Source organism: Bos javanicus, chromosome 10, assembly GCF_032452875.1.
Source record: "Bos javanicus breed banteng chromosome 10, ARS-OSU_banteng_1.0, whole genome shotgun sequence".
In the NCBI taxonomy this organism is placed as follows: domain Eukaryota; kingdom Metazoa; phylum Chordata; class Mammalia; order Artiodactyla; family Bovidae; genus Bos; species Bos javanicus.
In genome coordinates, this window is record NC_083877.1 from 37,637,912 (window position 1) to 37,656,866 (window position 18,955).

General features: G+C 48.1%; 1 protein-coding gene across 8 annotated transcripts in view; it reads left to right on the forward strand.

Annotated features, from left to right (window-relative positions):
• STARD9 (StAR related lipid transfer domain containing 9) overlaps positions 1 to 18,955 on the forward strand; it is a 140,154-nt gene that overhangs the window by 89,349 nt on the left and 31,850 nt on the right. For 7 of the 8 annotated variants that reach the window (XM_061430908.1, XM_061430909.1, XM_061430910.1 and 4 more), the window contains 4 exons: positions 94 to 9,352; positions 9,514 to 9,690; positions 10,091 to 10,274; positions 10,625 to 10,762. In XM_061430908.1, coding sequence (XP_061286892.1) covers positions 94 to 9,352; positions 9,514 to 9,690; positions 10,091 to 10,274; positions 10,625 to 10,762 — 9,758 coding nt within the window. Of the gene's footprint in view, positions 1 to 93; positions 9,353 to 9,513; positions 9,691 to 10,090; positions 10,275 to 10,624; positions 10,763 to 18,955 lie in introns of those variants that run through there. The other variant, XM_061430913.1, reaches the window with a different exon arrangement.

Here is an 18,955-nt window from a genome sequence, read left to right on the forward strand (position 1 = left end):
CCATAGTGGCTCTTGCAAGAGAAAAAGGTGGTGATGTATCTGACGCAGATAGCGGTTACTCAGTAGGTTCTCTCTCCTGTGTCTGTGCCAAAGCCCTGCCAGCGCCGCTGGAGCTGGAGGAGCCCCAGGGGAAGGAGCAGGACCTCCCAGAGCCAGACAACTCTGAAAGTGACGACAGCCAAATATCTGAGGACTCGCTGGCCGAGAAGGGGCCCGGAAACCCACGGAACAGCTCAGGACACAGTTACCTCACCAGCGGCTGTGGCCACAGCCAGGCCAGAGCACGAGCCTCTGAGAGGGGCTTCACCACATCCTCAGGCAGTCGACCATTCACCTTGGCTCACAGGAGTGTTTCCCTCGACAGCCTGATCGATGCTGAAGAAGAACCAGGGGACCATTGGCAAGGAAAGCCTTTCTTTGGTTCAACTGATGAAATGCCCACGGAGACTTTCTGGCACCTGCAGAGCCCCATTCTGCCTGCAGGGGGCCAGGAGGCAGTGTGCAGGCTTGGTCCCATCAGTCACAGAAGAGCCCCCAGGCTAGATGCCATCTTGCCAGTGAGCAGTTCATTTTACCTGAAACCCCAGCCGCAGCCGCCCTGTGAGCAGCCTGAGGTGGCGGTGGAGGGAAGCCCCACCGAACCGGCCACCATTCTCCAAGACATACAGCCCTCCAGAGGGAGCCCTCTGGTGTCCATGGATTCCTGGTTCTCCTGTGACTCCAAGATCAATCCCAGCAGCCCCCCACATTCTTTATGTCCAAGTCCCGACACCCAGGAGGTTCAGTGCTGTGGTTGGGAAAGGCCTGGATACTGGCTCAATACAGAAGAACTCAAGTCACCAGGTACAGAAACCATCCTGCCTTTCAGCTCCACACTGCCCCCAGCCAGCACTGAGCTGCCTTGCAGCATTAGAAGTGTGTATACAGACCCTGTTTCTGGGTCTATGTCCCTCTGGGACCCTTGCAGCCTTCTTCAGCCAGGAGCTGAGGGTACCTTTCAAGCCAGTGGGGTCCCTGAGACGGCCCAGCAAGGCGTCTCTGAAACATCCAATTCTAGTGTGTCCAGCTTGTTGGCTGCCTCTGCCAGCTCATTTACTTATATTGGCAGTGCCTGTGAGAGAGACTGGGCTGCCCTCCAGCAAAAGTACCTCCTTGAACTGTCTCATCCTGTTTTGGAGGCCACGGGAGCCCCCAGGCCAGTTTCCACCTCCCTTAAGGAAGACTCTGGTTCTCCGATTCAAGCTTCCGGCAGGGGAGGAGATGCTATATTGCCAGTTGGTCCTGGGGCATCTAGCAGCCCAGATTTCAACAATGTTCCAACCCATCTGTCCAAAATTAGGCGTTTGAGAGCAGAGAAAGAACAGGACAGTCTGAATGTCAAGGTAGGAGGTACTTCAGATTTCTTTACAACTAATGAGAAAGAGGTAAGTCATAGTGGAAGTTACTCAGCAGATGTAGAATCATTGACTTCTGGACCTACAAACGCACAGGTCTCTGCAGCAGAGAACAAGATGGTATATCCCATGATGGCAGCACAGGGAGTCAGAAAGAGCAGCTTGGAGGAGTCCTCTCAGAGCAGCAAGAAACCTGGACTCATGACGTCCTCTGATGAGTGTTTCATCCTGAAGAACCCTTGTCACCATATTGTCACCATAGCCACCAAAGACCCCCATTGGCCCCGAGGCTGGGCTCCTTTGAGGAAGAAGAGAGCAGGCCCAGTGAGGCGATTAGGTCAGAACAGCCACCGCCCCCCACAGGAAGAGAAGACAGACTCCCAGGAGAGCTCCGTGGAAGCGGATGGAAGACACAGCAGGCCTTCCTGCCCCTTTCCGTCTGGCCCAGAGCTCTACCTTCACTCTGCTCCCTGGAATCCACTTCCGTCTTCCCTGCAGCCACCTCCCTTGGAAACATTCTATGTGACCAAAAGCCGAGATGCCCTGACAGAAACTGCCTTGGAAATTCCAGCTTGCAGAGAAGCAAGGGTGCCCTCCCCACCCCTCAGGGAAGCCTGGGGCTTTGGACATGAACACCAGGTCCTCCAAAATGTATATGTGGAGAATAAGTTGCCAGGACAATTACAAAACCAGAATTCCAAGATTGTATCATCTCAGCAGGTCGCAGCCGAGAGGCCAGTTGATTTGAACACCAAGGAAGTTTGCAGAGAAAAAGGGAAATGCCTTGGAAAGGTTAAAGAAAGAAGCCATAATTCGGTTTATTTTTTTGTCACTCAGAATGCACATTTTTTCCCATCTACCAGCATAAAAGTATGTGAATTTGAAAATCAAGTTGGAATTTTAAATAAACACAGTCTTGCAACGCTCGAGCAGGGAGCAAAGGCTCCTGTGCAGTCCCACTGCAGTGTCTCCTCAAACAGTTCTGGGTCGGGGAAGCCTCTGCTTGCGTGTGAATCTGAGACGGGCAAGGAAGAAGAGCAGGGGCGGAATGCAGTCCTCACACAGGCCCAGGCCTTTGACGCGAAGAGACACTTTCCTTCCAGGGTTAAGTCTGATTTCACCTGTAAAACCATCTGTTTAGCCCCCGACAAGGACAAGCCACAGGATGCTGCTCTTCCTTTGAAGTCTAGATCAGTACGTCATGAGGTAAGCAGCCCAGAGACAGTGGCCCTGGGTGAGAGTCCAGCCCATAAGGAGGAATGGAGGAATGGAACTGGGCTTCTTGGAAAAGCACCCCATTCCAAAGACGGCTCAGAAGAGTTAAGGCTTTCACAGACTGAGTCCACATATGAACAATTCCAATCAGTTACATGCTCTCAGGAAAGAAGCCTCAGCGAATGCAAAGTCCCTGGAAAAGGGCTTAAAGCAAATCCCAAAGAAGCACCTCCTGGAAAGACATGGGATGAAAGAGTGAATAATGCTGATGAGATGGCTAGGCTAATTAGGAGTGTGATGCAGCTGGAGAATGGCATCTCAGAAATTGAATCCAAACAGGGTAAGCAGCTGCACGCTTCCCATCCACCAGGAGTCAGCAAGGAGTTCATCTTCCAGTACCAACAGGACCAGGAGACGGCTGAGGGCGTGCTGAGGACAGGCAGCTTCGGAAGCCACCCGCCCTTCAAGGATCAGCCGACTTCTCCCAAATGGACAGACAGTGTTATCTGTAGGGATGATGAAGCTGGGGAAGTGGAGGTGAATGGTAGCACTGATCCCCGGGGACCTGGCAGCAGATTTGTGAGAGGGCACACCTACCCAGCTGTGCTTGACACACCTGCCAAGGACTCTGGTGGTTATTTAGGGGTGTGCACTGTTTGCAGAGAATGCACCAATGCCTCTGCTTACCTGAGGATGAAAGCATCAGCCAGAGCTCTGCCATTGCAGCCCAGGCCCGAGGGGACTTCTCAGGAGGGCAAGGTTGTGAATGCAGTGCACCTCAGACGTCAACCCCGCAGCTTGGGAAGTCTGGAGGAGCTGGAGACTGTGGAGGGTGTTCAAGAAAGCCATCCTGCCAAGTGCATCCATCATTCTAAGCAAGAGGAGCCAGCAGTTCAAGGCAGAGTGAAAGAGATGGCTGCTCAAAGAGGGAGCCTAGAGGAGAAAAACACAGTCTTGTCGACTCAGAGACTCCCTGGCCTGTGCCATTGTTGTGTGCACACACTGTTCAGCCACAAGACCGGCCTGTCACCAAGCCAGCCAGACTCCTGTATGGCTCCTCGCCAAGACCTGAGTCATACCTTGCTCTTGAATTCAACAAAGCTGCCAAGAAGCTATCTTTATGCACCTAATACTCTAGGCATTTCTTCTGTTGACTATGTGTTGGATCCTACCATGCTGAAAATGCCCACCAGTCCCTTGGTAGCTGGAGCGGGGCAGCAGGACCAGAGTGGAGCATCCAGACACCATAGCCTGAAGGGAGACAACAGACAGGGCTCCACTGTGGCGTACTCTGCTTGGCCTGTATCTGTGACATCCGTGGCCATGGGACCTCGTGGTCAATCCAGTGCACCAGGGAGCATTCCCCTGGGGGCAGAGGGCAAGGGGTCAGCAAGCACTGGTCTCCAGGACCAGGGAGGGGACCTTAGAAGCAGCTCGATGGGCCTGGGTAGCAGGGTAGGCTCTCCTTCCAGAGCCGAGGCAGCTGAACCAAGAGGACCAGACAGAGCTGGTGCCCTGAATGGGGCCTTTAGCCTGCTTGAGAGGAGGGTTGGCAGCCCCTTGGAAGAAGGAGACGACCAAGGCAGAGAGGTAAGGCAGGAGGCCGAGGACCTCAGTCCTGCTGGTGGGGCTTTCTCAGCGCCTATGTCCCCACCAGTGGTGCCTCAGCTGGAGCCCTCTGCTCAGCCACCAACAAGCTTGGCTGTTTTGGAGGAGACGGGACAGGCAAAGACTCAGGGGAAGCCGCTTTATGACGTGGTGGCTGGGGGCACAGTCCTGCTTTCCAGCAAGACTTTATTAGAACCTGAATGTTCTTCAAGTGCCCCCGGCAGGCTGCAGTGTCCTCAAATGGGCCAGTCAGTGGCCAACAGGACCACAAATGAACCTGAAGCACGGGATCACATGGCATCTCTCTCCGTTGAACCAGGACACCTATCAGTTGACAAGAGGACAACTGTCCTTCAGTCCATACCCCCCTCTGCAGACAGGTTCCATTCTCTGCCCAGCACTGACACTGACATGGGGCCACAGTGTCCCTCACGGACTCCCTCCCACACTGAGCCTACTCCAGGTGGGAGCCATTGCACCAGAAAACTGGAGCATTTCCTGGGAGCAGATGAACAATCTATGTGTCACACAAGCTCTTCTGAAATCACAGAGAAAAACAAAGAAGCAACCAGAGCGCCTCCCTCTGCTGATGCTCTGGGTTCAGATAGTCTTCCTTCTTCAGCAGCCTCCAGGGAGGAGGACAGGAGGGTGATGACAGGTGAAGTAGTGGCTGCCTCACTTTCTCAGGCCCCTTTTGAGGATTCTGGACAGATTGCACAGGGGAGAGAGCTATTGGCTGTGGCCGAGGGCATGCTCCCTGGCCATCAGGAGAGCAGCCCAGCCCACCAAGAACCTGGGACTCTGGACTGCACATGGGGAGGAGGTTCAGATAACTTCCAAGCCATTGCACAGGGAGGAAAAACAACCTGTTTTGAAAGTCACCTTGTGATCTCTGTTGTTCAGAATTCAGCCAGCCTCTCAGAGCCTAACCAAGACCAGGGCCAATGCCTCAAGGCTTCCACCAGCTTAGAAGAAGGGAGGGCAAGCCCCAAACAGGGTACTGTCTTGCCTGGAGCCCTGAAGGGGGTTGGACTGGAAGCTCCCTCACAGCCATGTGTGAAGCGGGAAGGGAGTGTTGGCTCTGGGCCAGCAGAAGCCTACAGGGCTGGCATGGAAGGTCCCAGGCCAGCTCTGTTGCCGGATCAGAGCCCCGGGGGAGTCAGAGAGGAAGCCCTGAGCAGATGCCCACAGGAAGACTCGGGTTTTGGTGTCTCCTCATGGAGCCCTGGTGGCAGCAAGACCCTTGGCCTATCCCAGGGCCAGGAAGAGAGTAGATCTGGTCCTTGCTGGCAGCCGCGCAGCCCTCAACCTGTTGTTTGGGCTGCCCGTTCCTCCCCTCCCTCCACCTCACTATGTTACAGAGATGGTGACTTGGGCAGGGGGCCTTCCACGGCCCCTCTACACCCTCACCACCCTGCCAGGGTCCCCTCCAGGGCCTGGGGAATGGAGAGAAGAGAGGGCCATGGCGGGGAACCTGGCGTGCTGTTGGCGCATGGCTTTGAGCCCAAAGGCATTAATGTGGAGCTGGGGCCAGCAGACGGCAGCACCCTGGAGGCCTCCGCCACTGCGGTCCTGCCTCTGACTGGGGGCTGCAGCTCCCCTGCTGCCCCCGACATGAGGACGAGCCCCCCCAGCCACTCGCTCACTCGCTCCAGATCAATAGGGGATCCTGAGAAGAAGGCTGCGGAGAAGAAAGTCCGAGCCAAGCTTGAGGCTCTCCCTTTCCCTGAGGGCAAGTGCTCTGAGACACCCGGGAGGTTGCAGGACAGCTCTGTGGGGGGCCAGGGTGCGAAGGGCTCTCAACCCAAGCCAGCAGCACTGGGGGGACCACACACCCTGAATTTAAGTGAACGATATGTTGAGAGTGAGCTGCTGGAGGGACTACAACAGGGATGTTTGGGAAATGACATCAGATGCCTTCCAGAAGAGCCGCAACTTGCCCCAGGGTCCAGGGATCATGGTGGCTTGCATCCCCAAGAAAAATTCATAACAGAGTTAAAGTATATGTCCAGATCCCAGGTTGACAGTCTATGGGAGGAGGAAGAGCAGCAGAGAGACCAGGCTGCAGGTGGCCGTGAAGACCCTGCGGGGGTCAGGAGTCCTCCATGTGCTGATGAAGGTGGCTCGGACAGCTGTCAGATTAGAAGTGCAGACAGAGAGGGCAGGACGGTGGCCAAGTCCCCCGTGTCCAAGACGATCTCGCCCAGCTTCGGTGACTCAGCCGCTGTCTCCTTAGGGCAACGCAGAGCACACTGGCCGGCAGCGCAGGGCCCCAGGCAGCCCTCTTCTGGTGGGGAGCAGCCGGTGCCCCACCACCGGAGTGCACGTCCTATAATTGCAGTCTTCTCTGGTCGCAGATACTCCAGACCGCAGTTCTCTGTGGTCAGCTCTTCCCGGTCTCTTCAGGAGCTGAACTTGAGTGTGGAGCCTCCTTCCCCAACAGAGGAGGATATCGTGGAGCCCAACCGATTGTGGACCTCACACCCCAGGGGCACTTCCTCAGAAAAATCTGCGGTGAGAACATCTCTGAACGCTGAGGGCTGTGATCAGGAAGCCTCCTCTGACTTGGACAGTATTGCTGCTGATCTCAGGCCCCTGCCACCTGCACCCCCGCCTTACTCAGCGACTTCAGGTTTCTTGAGAATGCCGACCCCCAATCTCACGTCTGTCCATCCATCTGGTGCTCTGGAACAGGCCCAGTCAGGAAAGCCAGAGAGACTGGGTGGCCAAGCCAGGCCAGAGGAGTGGCACTCCACGGATGTGGACAGAGGAGCCCTGCTCTTGGGCCCCAGTGACGTCAACCCCTGTATCCTTCCCTGGCATCCCAAGGGGCCTGCACGCGCTGGCTGGAGGCGGCATGTGTTTGGCGGTGCAGTCAGTGTCTCCCGCCGCCCCACATCGCAGGGCCTGACACCACCAAACGTGGCCCAGAGCAGCATGGATAGCCACGTAGAGGACCAGAGCTCCTTGTTCCGCTCCCACCTCAGCACCTTGGCCAGCGCCCAGAGCCTGTTGAACAAACGCAGCAGCGTTGGAAATGCCCGAGGTTCACGTAAGGCCTGGGAGGTATGGGGATCCTTGCCTGCCCTGAGGAACCCTGACATCCTGATCAGCTCTGAAGGAGCAGCCCCCTCGAAGGGTCCTGATAAGAGAGCCCAGTTCCGGGGCACCCCTGATGAAGTGGGTTCTCTGAGGAGGGAGCCTCCTTGGGCTGAGGAAAGCACTGCAGGTCCAGTGGATGAGATTATGCTGCTGTATCCATCCGAGGTAGGTGGTCCCATAGCTCAGTCCAGGATGGACACCTTGGAGCAAGGCACGCAGACCCTGGGCTGTGGGTCCCACTGGAGCTATTCTGACTTCTCATCTGCCCAGTCAGATCTGGCCTCCTGGGCCAGCATGCACAACCTGTCTCTCCACCTCTCGCAACTCCTGCACAGCACCTCGGAGCTGTTGGGGAGTCTCTCCCAGCCAAGTGTGGCCGAAAAGGAGTGGAATGCCAAGAGGGACACCCCTCATGAGGTGCCCCAGACTCAGATGACAGACGGCTCTACTCAGACCACCGTGGATGAGGGCATCCAGACTGACCTGGCCTCACCACCTCTCCACCTCCAGGCCCCAGAGGCCGACCCTCAGAAGGTCAATGTGATCCTTGAAGGGCTGGGCTCAGATCTCACTAGTATGTGTCAAGGAGAGGGACGTGTTCCCAGGGCACTTCAGAAGAGAAAGGCAGAGGAGACAGTGTGGAAAACAGCAGGGCCCTTAGATCTTAAGGGAGAAGACAATCTTTGCAGGCCCCAGAGTGCCCCTGTACCCTCATTCCACTTCAACTTGCAGAAAGGCCCCTTTGGGCAGAACCTGCCTTCTCTGAGCCCCCAGGCTTCTCCAGATGCCCTCCTGCCTCCCAGCTCCCAGGCAGAGGAGCCCTCCTGCCTGGCTGTTGGCAGACCCTGCCTCAGCGCGTTTTCCTCCCCAGGGCCCTGCCCCCACCCTGTGGAGTCTGTTGGGGAGCTCAGGGTGCAGGAGCAGGGGTCCGCCAGCACCTTGCTGGTGGACAGGGCCTCCTCCCCGATCCTCACACTTAGTGCCAGCACCCCAGGGTTGGGGATCCCCCCAAGTGCCTTGTCTGTCTCATCTCCCTCAGCTCTTTCCCTTGACAGCCTCCAGAAACTCGTGTCCAGCCCAAGCCTTCCCCTTCCTGCCCCCCGGCCTCCAGTGGGTAATTTTTCTCAAACCACTGATGAGGCAGATGGCTCTCAGAGAGCAAGGGCTCCATGTGGAGAAGGTAGAAGTTCCTTAGAAGGGGGCAACCACAGGCCCTTCTTTGGGGTGAGCTCCCAAGGCAACCCACAGCAGAGCACAAAGCTCCAAGTCCGTTTTGTGCAGCAGCCCCTGCAGCAGTGTCTGCCCAGGACCACTGCCGGGGTGCAGAGCAGACTGTCGCCCCCTCCACTGGGGAACAGGAGCCAGAGGCTGGCTGACAGCTTTCTGCCTGAGGACATGGCCTCACTAGAGTGTGGCCCGCTGAGCAGAAGGGGGCCAGGTGGATGGCAGAGCAGGGTGGAGAAAAGGGGTGAGCGCTCAGCATCTCCCGCGGAGCTGCAGCCCTCTCTGGACGGTCCCTGTCCACGGGGGGTCCTCCAGCGCCACAGCCCCTGCCCTTTCTCTGAGTTGACTGATACCCCAGGGCTCCAGGGTTGCGTCTTGGGCCCGCCTGTGGCCTGCCAGCCTGGGGGACTGCTGCCCCCCGGTTCCCAGATGCACACGGCTCCTGAGCCCCAACATCATGGTCTGAGGGACCTCCCCGTACATAACAAATTTAGCGACTGGTGTGGGCCTCAGAATAGCTCTCCTGGAGGGCCAGGTACCGTGGATTCTCTGGGGACCAGATGTGATTGTAGCTCTGGAGAGCAGTCCCAGAGGCTCCCACAAGCCCCTCAGGACCAGATTCGGGCACCTGAGTGGCCCCAGAGGGAACAGATCCCCCTGAAAGTTGGGGCCCAGAACCTCTCCCTCAGCACAGAACTCACAGAAGCAAAACTGCACCATGGCTTCGGGGAGGCAGACGCCCTGCTGCAGGTGCTGCAGAGCGGCACGGGGGAGGCGCTCGCTGCCGAGGAGGAGGAGCTAAACGCCCGGTAAGGACCCGGCCTTGGGTGGGACGCCAGAGAAGGCTAACAGCTGGCTGTTCCCCTCTCCCTGGCTCAGCTCTGGGATCTTCCAGGGGTCAGAGATAGATCTTAAGATGGAGAAGGGGCTTCAGGGTCAGCATCAGTGACTCAGTCACGTTCTGTCTCAGGCCAAAACACACAGCAGAGACCCTCCAGAGGAAGCTGGCTGAGGGACTTCAGAACTCCCGTTGGAAGCGAAGCCTCAGCCCCGAGAAACAACTGAGCTTCGCCCGGGACTTTGACCTCCCCAGCCGGCGCCGAGAATACCTGCAGCAGCTGAGGAAGGATGTTGTGGAGACCACCCGGTAGGTGGACCGAGTGCCCTGCGGGGAGCCGGTTCGGTGTGGGGCGAGAGCGTGTGGGGAGCGGGGCCCGGACTCTAGTGTCCTGGACACCAGAGGCCACAGCTTTGTATGCCAGGAGTGGGTCCTACATGCCTGTGGACAGTGGTAGGCAGCTGTGGAGAGAGAGGCAAAGGGGAAGAAGAGGGTGGGAGGGAGCTGTGGAGGGGGTAGAGTGGATAGAGGGGCCATGATGTGCTATGTAAGGCTGCAGGCCTGAGCCTCAGGATGTTTATAAAACCAAACTTGAAGACCCTGTGGGCAAAGAGAGGATGGGTCTTTCAAGAAGGCAGTGTTGCGGGCCTGGACCATTGCCCACTGACCACGTTAGAAGGCATCTCTCCACCCCTCTGGTTTTCCCCAGGAGCTCAGTGTCAACATCAAGGTCTTCTCACCCACCCTCTGACATAGAGCTGATGCTACAAGAATACCAGCGGGCCCGTGAGGAGGCCAAAGTGGAGATTGCCCGGGCCCGGGACCGACTGCGGGAGCGGACTGAACAGGAAAAGCTGAGAATTCACCAGCAGATCATCTCCCAGCTGCTGCGGGTGGGGAGTGGGGCAAGCCTCTGATTTCAGGGTGGGCTTGGGCCTGGGGCAGACCTCAGACTGGGTCAGCCATCACCATGCTGCCTCTGAGTCTTGGAATGTAGCATCTGGAGGAAGATGTCGGGTCCTGGTGCCTGTTCAGAGCTGCTTTGCTCTTTGTTTAGATGTCATCCTCATCAGACCAGCTCTGGTCCCCGGGCGAGAGTCTGGAGGAGGCAGCTTGGAAATATAGTTGGGATTGGGATGGGGGCAGCCTGAGGGTATGAGGCTAAGGCAGGAGGCGCTGGGAGGCGATGGGAGTGTGGTAATGACACACCCGAAGCTGGCTGATTCTGATCTGTCCTTCCCAGGAGAAGGAAAAACTACACACCTTGGCCACCTCTGGCTCCCGGTGCACCAGCTCCGATGGAAGCCTCTCATCTGGTGTCACCTCTGGCTATAATAGCAGCCCAGCCTTGCCAAGCCAGCTCCAGTCCCCAGACAGTGTGGTGAGTAGCAAATGCGAGGCATGAACCAGGGGCCAGGCCTGGTAATACTTAGGAAGTTGTGTCTCCTAGAGGCCACTCACTGCTGACATGAACCCTTATGAGCAATGGCCTTTGTTCTTCCCTGTGGTTTTGTCTCCCTTCCCTGTTCATTCATTCATTTATTCAACAGGTATTTATTTTGTGGGCACTATTTTAGTCATTGGGCAAAATTGTTCTTGTCCTTAAACAGATTATTAGAGGGAAGTAGCTTGTTTTATGATTAATTATTGTTGTAGAAAGTTCCATGAAGAAGGGGTGCAAAGACAATATGAAACAGGAACCTGACTTAGTCTGAAGGATCAGCAAAGATGCTCTGAAGAGACTGTGATTAAACAGAGACTGGAAAGGTGAGAGGTAGTTAACTCAGTAGAAGTTGGTGTCTGGAGATACTTGTGGGGCAGAAGAGCTTTCCAGGTGGAAGACTCAGTAAATGAGTCTTTAAGGGAAGAATTTTATGTGGAACCACAAGAAGGTTAGTGTGGCTGGAATGTAAAGAGTGAGATGGAAGAATCACACAAGAGAAGACTAGAAAAGGCAAGGTCATGTAGACTCTATTGAAAATTCTGACTGCTTTCTAATCCATATGATTATGCTATTTCCCGAAGCTGCTGCTGAATTTTTTTAATGGGGAGAATGACAAATGTGCCAGAGAAGAGGCAAGAACAGCCCTGGTAGACCCACTCATGACTGACAAAGCTGAGAGATGACAGTTGCTTGGTTCAGGGCACTGCCCAAGTGGAGAAGCCGACGTGCATGTGTTGACTAGAGAATCCACAGGCACCAGGGTAGATTGGAAGTTGGAGCCAGGGAGTGGGAGGAGTCAGAACCACACACACTTTGGGCTCAAAGGGCTCGTGATGTCCATGTGACGAGGAGCCCTGGAAGGGACAGGTTTTGAGGGGAAGATCACCATCTAGTTTTGTATTGACTGTGTTGAAAATACTTGTGAGAAATGCAGGGGAGTAGTTGAAAATCAGGCAGCTGGGATCCAGATCTGGAGCTCAGAGGTGAAATCTGGCTGGGGATATAAAATCTGAAAGCAAAACTTTTACGCCTTTTATAAGCAAAACTTCACATAGTAAAAAAAAAATAGTACTCAAATAGTAACAAAGATACAGAACGTCAAGTGCATCTTTCAGTCTCCTTTTTGCCTCCCCAGAAGCATTCATCCATCCCAGTTTGCTGTATATTTCCAGAGATATCCTGTGCATCTGTTAGGATATGTATATCTTTAAAAAATATGTGTATCTTTTTGTAAAGTTCATGAATGGAAGCATACTGTATCCATTTTCTCTCTGCTCTTTTTCCTTAAAAATATTTTTTAGTTTTATATCAGTAAATCTTGTGCTTTTTTAAACAGCTGAATAGTGCTTTTCTCTATTATTGCATGTTGTTTTGTTTCTGTTTTGTAAATAAGTTCATTTGTATCATCTTTTTAGATTCCACATACAAGTGATATCATACAATATTTGTCTCTTCTCTGTCTGACTTACTTCACTTAGTATGATAATCTCTAGGTCCATCCATGTTGCTGCAAATGGCTCTATTTCCTTCTTTTTTTTATGGCTGAGTAATATTCCATTGTATATATGAACCACGTCTTCTTTATCCATCATGACTTGTTGGACATTTAGGTTGCTTTTGTGTCTTGGTTATTATTGTAAACAGTGCTGCAGTGAACATTGGGGTGTGTGTATGTTTTTGAATTATGATTTTCTCCAGATATATGCCCAGGAGTAGAATTGCTAGATCATATGATAATTCTATGTTTAGCTTTTTAAAGAATCTCCAACTGTTTTCCATAGTGATTGTACCAATTTATATTCCCATCAACAGAGAGGGTTCCCTTTTCTCCACACCCTCTCCAGCATTTAGTGTTTATACAGTTTTTGATGATGGCCATTCTGATTGATGTGATATGATGTCACATTGTAGTTTCAATTGATTCGATAATTAGCGATGCTGAGCATCTTTCTATGTGCTTTTTGACCATCTGTTTATCTTCTTTGGAGAAATGTCTGTTTAGGTCTTGTGAGCATTTTTTGATTTTTTTTTTTAATATATTGAGCTGCATGGGCTGTTTGTATATTTTGGAGATTAATCCCAGGTCAGTCACTTTGTTTACAAATATTTTCTCCCATTCTGTAGGTTGTCTTTTCATTTTGTTTATGGTTTCCTTTGCTGTACAAAAGATTTTTAAGTTTAATTAGTTCTTATTTATTTTTGTTTTTATTTTCATTATTCTAGGAGGTGTATCCAAAAAGATATTGTGTGGTTTATGTCAGAGTATTCTGCCTATGTTTTCCTCTAAGAGTTTTATAGTATCTAGCCTTAAATTTAGGTCTTTAATCCATTTTTATTTATTTTTGTGTATGGTGTTAGTGTTCTAATTACATTCTTTTACCTGTAGCTGCCAGTTTTCCCAGCACCAGTTATTGAAGAGTTTATTTTTTCTCCAGTTTATACTCTTGCCTCCTTTGTCATAGATTCATTGACCACAAGTGTGTGGGTTTATTTCTGGGCTCTCTGTCCAGTCCCATGGATCTATAAATCTTTGTGCTAGTGCCATACAGCTTGATTACTGTAGCTTTAGTATAATTTGAAGTCAGGGAGTCTGATTCCTCCTGCTCCATTTTTCCTTTTCAGGATTGTTTTGGCTATTCGGGGTCTTTTGTGTTTCCATACAAATTTTAAAATTTCTTTTTTTTTTTTTAATTTAGAAATTTATTCTGTTTAATCCACAAGCTTTATATAGCTTTAGTTAAAAAAAAAACAAAACCAGAAACAAAAACAAAACAAAAACAGTGAAAACAAGACACTATTTCAAAGTATGGGCCCTTCCAGCTTTCCAAATACAAGATCTCTGAAAGTTGTATATACTGACTGGAACAAGACAAAATTATGAATGCAGCCATGACATTTCATAAAACAAAATTTTACGTAACTGAAGGGTCCTTCCTGGGGCTAATTAATTGCCTTTACAAAAAAAGAGAAAAGAATGAAATTCCAGTGTTCCAAATCAACTTGTTACACATCTATATAAACCCACAGTGTCCTGGCAAACAACATGCTTTCATTTTCTGTCTCATCTTAGAGCTCGAATCCTGATTCATTTCAGCAGAGACTCCACAGGCAACAGGAAAGATTGTGGCATTAAAATATTCATTTATACATTTGTGGTAGTTCAACAGTGGTCTTATTTCTGGGCAAGCTTGCAAACCATCAAGGTTGAAAGCATCATAACTTAAATGGGTGCTAAGACTCAAATGAGAAAAAGGAAAGAAAAAGTAGAAAGAAAAACCTCTGGGAATAGCCAGGGGTATTTAAAGGAACCATAAGAATGCCAACAATATTTAAACCCCCTTTTTTAAAAAGGGGATTTTTCTTTTTTGGTTTAAAATATTTCACTCTAAACGAAGTTATGTCAGCTGTCAATGAAAGAATGTCACTAATACACTGTGGACACCTTAAAATTTCTTGTTCTAGTTCTGTGAAAAATGCCATTGATAATTTGATAGGGATTGCATTGAATCTGTAGATTGCCTTGGTTAGTATGGTCATTTTGACAATACTGATTCTTCCAATCTAATAACATGGTATATCTCTTCATCTGTTTGTATCATCTTCAGTTTCTTTCATCAGCACCTTATAGTTTTCAGAGTATAGGTCTTTTGCCTCCTTAAGTAGGTATATTCCTAGCTATTTTTTTCTTTTTGCTGTGATAGTAAATGGAATTGTTCCCTTAACTTTTGTTTCTGTTTTTTCATTGTTAGTGTGTAGAAATGCAAGAGATTTCTGCATTTTAATTTTATATCCTGCAACCTTACCAAATTCATTTAGCTGTAGTAGCTTTCTGATAGCAACTTTAGTATTTTCTATGTATAGTATCATGTCATCTTCAAACAGTGACAGTTTTACTTCTTTCCCAATTTTTCTTTTACTTTTTCAATTTTTCCAGCTTCTTTTTTTTTTTTTTTTTCCGGAATCACGATTCTTTTTATTTATTTATTTTTTTTTAGCTTTTTTTTTTTTTTTTAAACTTTACAATATTGTATTAGTTTTGCCAAATATCGAAATGAATCCACCACAGGTATACCCACGTTCCCCATCCTGAACCCTCCACCCTCCTCCCTCCCCTCCCCTCCCTCTGGGTCGTCCCAGTGCACCAGCCCCAAGCATCCAGTACCGTGCATCGAACCTGGACTGGCGACTCGTTTCATACATGATATTATACATGTTTCAATGCTATTCTCCCAAATCTCCCCACCCTCTCCCTCTCCCACAGAGTCCATAAGACTGATCTATACATCGGTGTCTCTTTTCTCTGATTGCTATTGCTAGGGCTTCCAAAATTATGTTAAATAAAAGTGGTAAGAATGCACATCCTTATCTTGTTCCTGATCTTAGAGGAAATGCTTTCAACTTTTCGTCATTGACTATGATGTTAGCTGTAGGTTTATCCTATATGGTCTTATTATGTTATGATAGGTTCCCTCTATGCCCACTTTCTGGAGAGTTTTTTTTTTTTTTTTTTTTTTTAATCACAAATGGGTGTTGAATTTTGTCAAAAGCTTTTTCTGTACCTGTTGAGATGATCATATGGTTTGTATTCTTCAACTGATTAATGTGGTGTATCACACTGATCAATTTCTGGATATTGAAAAATCTTTGCATTCCTGGGATAAATTCTACTTGATCATGGTATATGATCCTTTAATGATACTATTGTTAGATTAGTTTTGCTAGTATTTGTTGAAGATTTTTGCATCTGTGTTTATCAGTGTTATTGGCTTGTAATTTTCTTTTTTTGTGATGTCTTTGATTTTGGTTATCAGGGTGATGGTGGCCTCATAGAATGTTTGGGAGTGTTCCTTCCTCTGAAATTTTTAAAAATAGCTTCAGAATGATAGATGTTAAGTCTTATCTAGATGTTTGATAGAATTTGCCTGTGAAGCCATCTGCTCCTGGACTTTGGTTTGTTGGGAGTTTTTAAGTCACGGTTTCAATGTCAGTACTTGTGATTGGTCTGGCTCATATTTTCTGTTTCTTCCTAGTTCAGTCTTGGAAGATTGTACCATTCTAAGAATTTGTCCATTTTATTGGCATATAGTTGCTTGTAGTAGTCTCTTATGATCCTTTCTATTTTTGTAATTATAACTTCTTTTTCATTTCTAACTTCATTGATTTGAGTCCTTTCCCTTTTTTTCTGGTTGAGTCTGGCTAAAGGTTTGTCATTTTTGTTTCTCTTTTTCAAAGAACCAGCATTTAGTTTCGTTGATCTTTTCTATTGTTTTATTTCTGCTCTGATCTTTGTGATTTCTTTCCTTCTGCTAACTTTAGGTTTTGTTTGTTCTTCCTCTAGTTGCTTTAGGTGTAAGATAAGGTTGTTGAGATTTTTCATTTCCTAAGGTGAGATTTTATTGCTATAAATTTCCCTCTTAGAACTGCTTTTTCTGCATCCCAAAGGTTTTGGATCATTTTCATTTGTCTCTAGGTATTTTTTTATTTCCTCTTTAATTTCATCAGGAATCCATTGGTCACTGAATAATATTGTTTAGCCTTCATGTGTTTGTGTTTTTTACAGTTTTTTTTCCTTGTAGTTGATTTCTAATCTCAGTATTATGGTCAGAAAAGATGCTTGATATGATTTCAGTTTTCTTAAATTTGCAAAGGTTTGCTTTGTGGCCCTGGAGAAGGTTCTGTATACACTTGAGAAGAATGTGTATTCAGCTGCTTTTGGATGAAATGTTCTATAAATTAAGTTCATCTGGTCTTATATGTCAGTCTTTTATTGATGATTGTTCAGCAGGTGTGATTTTGGTGTTTTGAGAGAGGAGGTAAGGTTAAGTCCTTCTACTCCACCATCTTGTCTCCTCCCCATAATGATTGTTGAATAGAGTAAAATTTAAATTCTCCCTCCTACCACAAGCTTATTCCTGTGCTACTCTATTATGTAATTTCAAATCACAAACACCACCCTCCCCAAATCACATGTTCACCAACTCTGAAGCTCTGTAATATATTCCTTCTTGTTTGCTTTTACATGAAAGTTAGGATTAGCTTGTTTAGCTCAATTATAAAAACTTCTTAGTATTTTTAATGGGGCTATATTAGATTTATAAATCAACTTATAGAAAAATCACATCTTATCCTGTGTAATTTCCTAACCAAGAATATAGAAGGTTCAGTCCTTTTTATGATTTAAAAGTTTCCCTTCATGTGTCTCTAAAATTACATATCAGATTTCTTCTTACTTTATCTTTTTTATTTCTGTTATAAATAGGTTTCTTCTTCCTTTATGTCTTCTGTCTGGTTGTTTTCTTGTGTTTATGAAAGTTAAGTTGAATGCTGTGTGTTAATTTTGTGCCCATACTGTTTTTTGACTGATTCTCTAGGTGTACATTTATACAGTAGTCACTAACACAGGTAGCTTAATTTAATTATGTTAAAATTTCAGTTAAGTCACACTAGCCACATTTCACATGGTCAGTAAACATATGTGGTTAGTGCTTACCATATTGTGAAGCTGTGCCCTTGATTTTTTTTTTTAAGATATACAACCACATCCTCTGCAAATAGTGATCATTTGACCATTTGTTTTCTAATTTTTGAACCACTATTTTCTTCTTCTTTTCTAATTGAATGAACCTAATGCTACTGCTAAGTTGCTGCAGTTGTGTCCGACTCTGTGCGACCCCATAGACGGAAGCCCACCAGGCTCCCCCATCCCTGGGATTCCCCAGGCAAGAACACTGGAGTGGGCTGCCATTTCCTTCTCCAATGCATGAAAGTGAAAAGTGAAAGTGAAGTCGCTCAGTCATGTCCGACTCTTAGCGACCCCATGGACTGTAGCCTACCAGGGTCCTCCGTCCATGGGATTTTTCAAGCAAGAGTACTGGAGTGGGGTGCCATTGCCTTCTCCGAATGAACCTTATGTCCCAGCATAAATAAAATAATAGTGATGACAGTAAACATCCTCATCTCTTATTTCAGGCTTTAGTGGGAATTCTTCAGGAATTTCCTTCATTTAAGCTGAACGCTAACATTTGAGCTGAAACAGATGTATTTTGCAATACTAAGGAAGCATTTATCTATTACTATTTTATAGAGTATTCTTATCCAGAAGGTTATTTCAGAGTCTCTAGAGATGAGTGTTTAAAGATCTGGGGGCTAATAATTAATTCATACATTCTTATAATACTTTATATACTTATACGTAGGATATCTTCTTTTAATGTACATTCAGAGTCTGTTTGCTAATATTGTATTCAGAATTTTGTGTCAGTATTTAATGAATTTTTTTCCTGTAGTTTTTGTTTTTACAGTATATTTCAGATTTTTGTATCAATGTTATACTTTTCATAGAAAAAAAAAGGTTGAAATTTTCTTTTTCAATGTTTAGGAATAGTTACAAAGATAATGGAAATGTTTACTCCTATTGAATTGTCAGATTAAAGTCAGATGATGCCAGGTCTTGGGGACGTAGGAACCTTATAAAGTCTTATGACCCAGCAGTGCTTGCCAAGATTATGAGGGAACATGTATGAAATTATTTCCTAAAGCATTATTTGAAGTGATAATGAATTGGAACCCAGTAGCGATGGACATGAGTTTGAGTGAACTCTGGGAGTTGGTGATGGACAGGGAGGCCTGGCGTGCTGCGATTCATGGAGTTGCAAAGAATCGGACACGACTGAGCAACTGAACTGAACTGAACTGAGAGAATGTCATGGATATATAAGATGTGGTCAATGCACATTTGTAATACTATGTAAAAGTCAGTCAGTTCAGTCGCTCAGTCATGTCTTAACTCTTGGCTGACCCCATGGACTGCAGCACGCCAGGCTTTCCTGTCCATCACCAACTCCCAGAGCTTACTCAAACTCATGTCCATTGAATCGGTGATGTCATCCAACCATCTCATCCTCTGTTGTTCCCTTCTCCTCCCACCTTCAACCTTTCCCAGCATCAGAGTCTTTTCAGATGAGTCAGTTCTTTGCAGCAGGTAGCCAAAGTATTGGAGTTTTAGCTTTAGCATCAGTCCTTCCAATGAATATTCAGGACTGATTTCCTTTAGGGTTGACTGGTTTGATCTCCTTGCTGTCCAAGGGACTCTCAAGAGTCTTCACCAACACCACAGTTCAAAAGCATCAA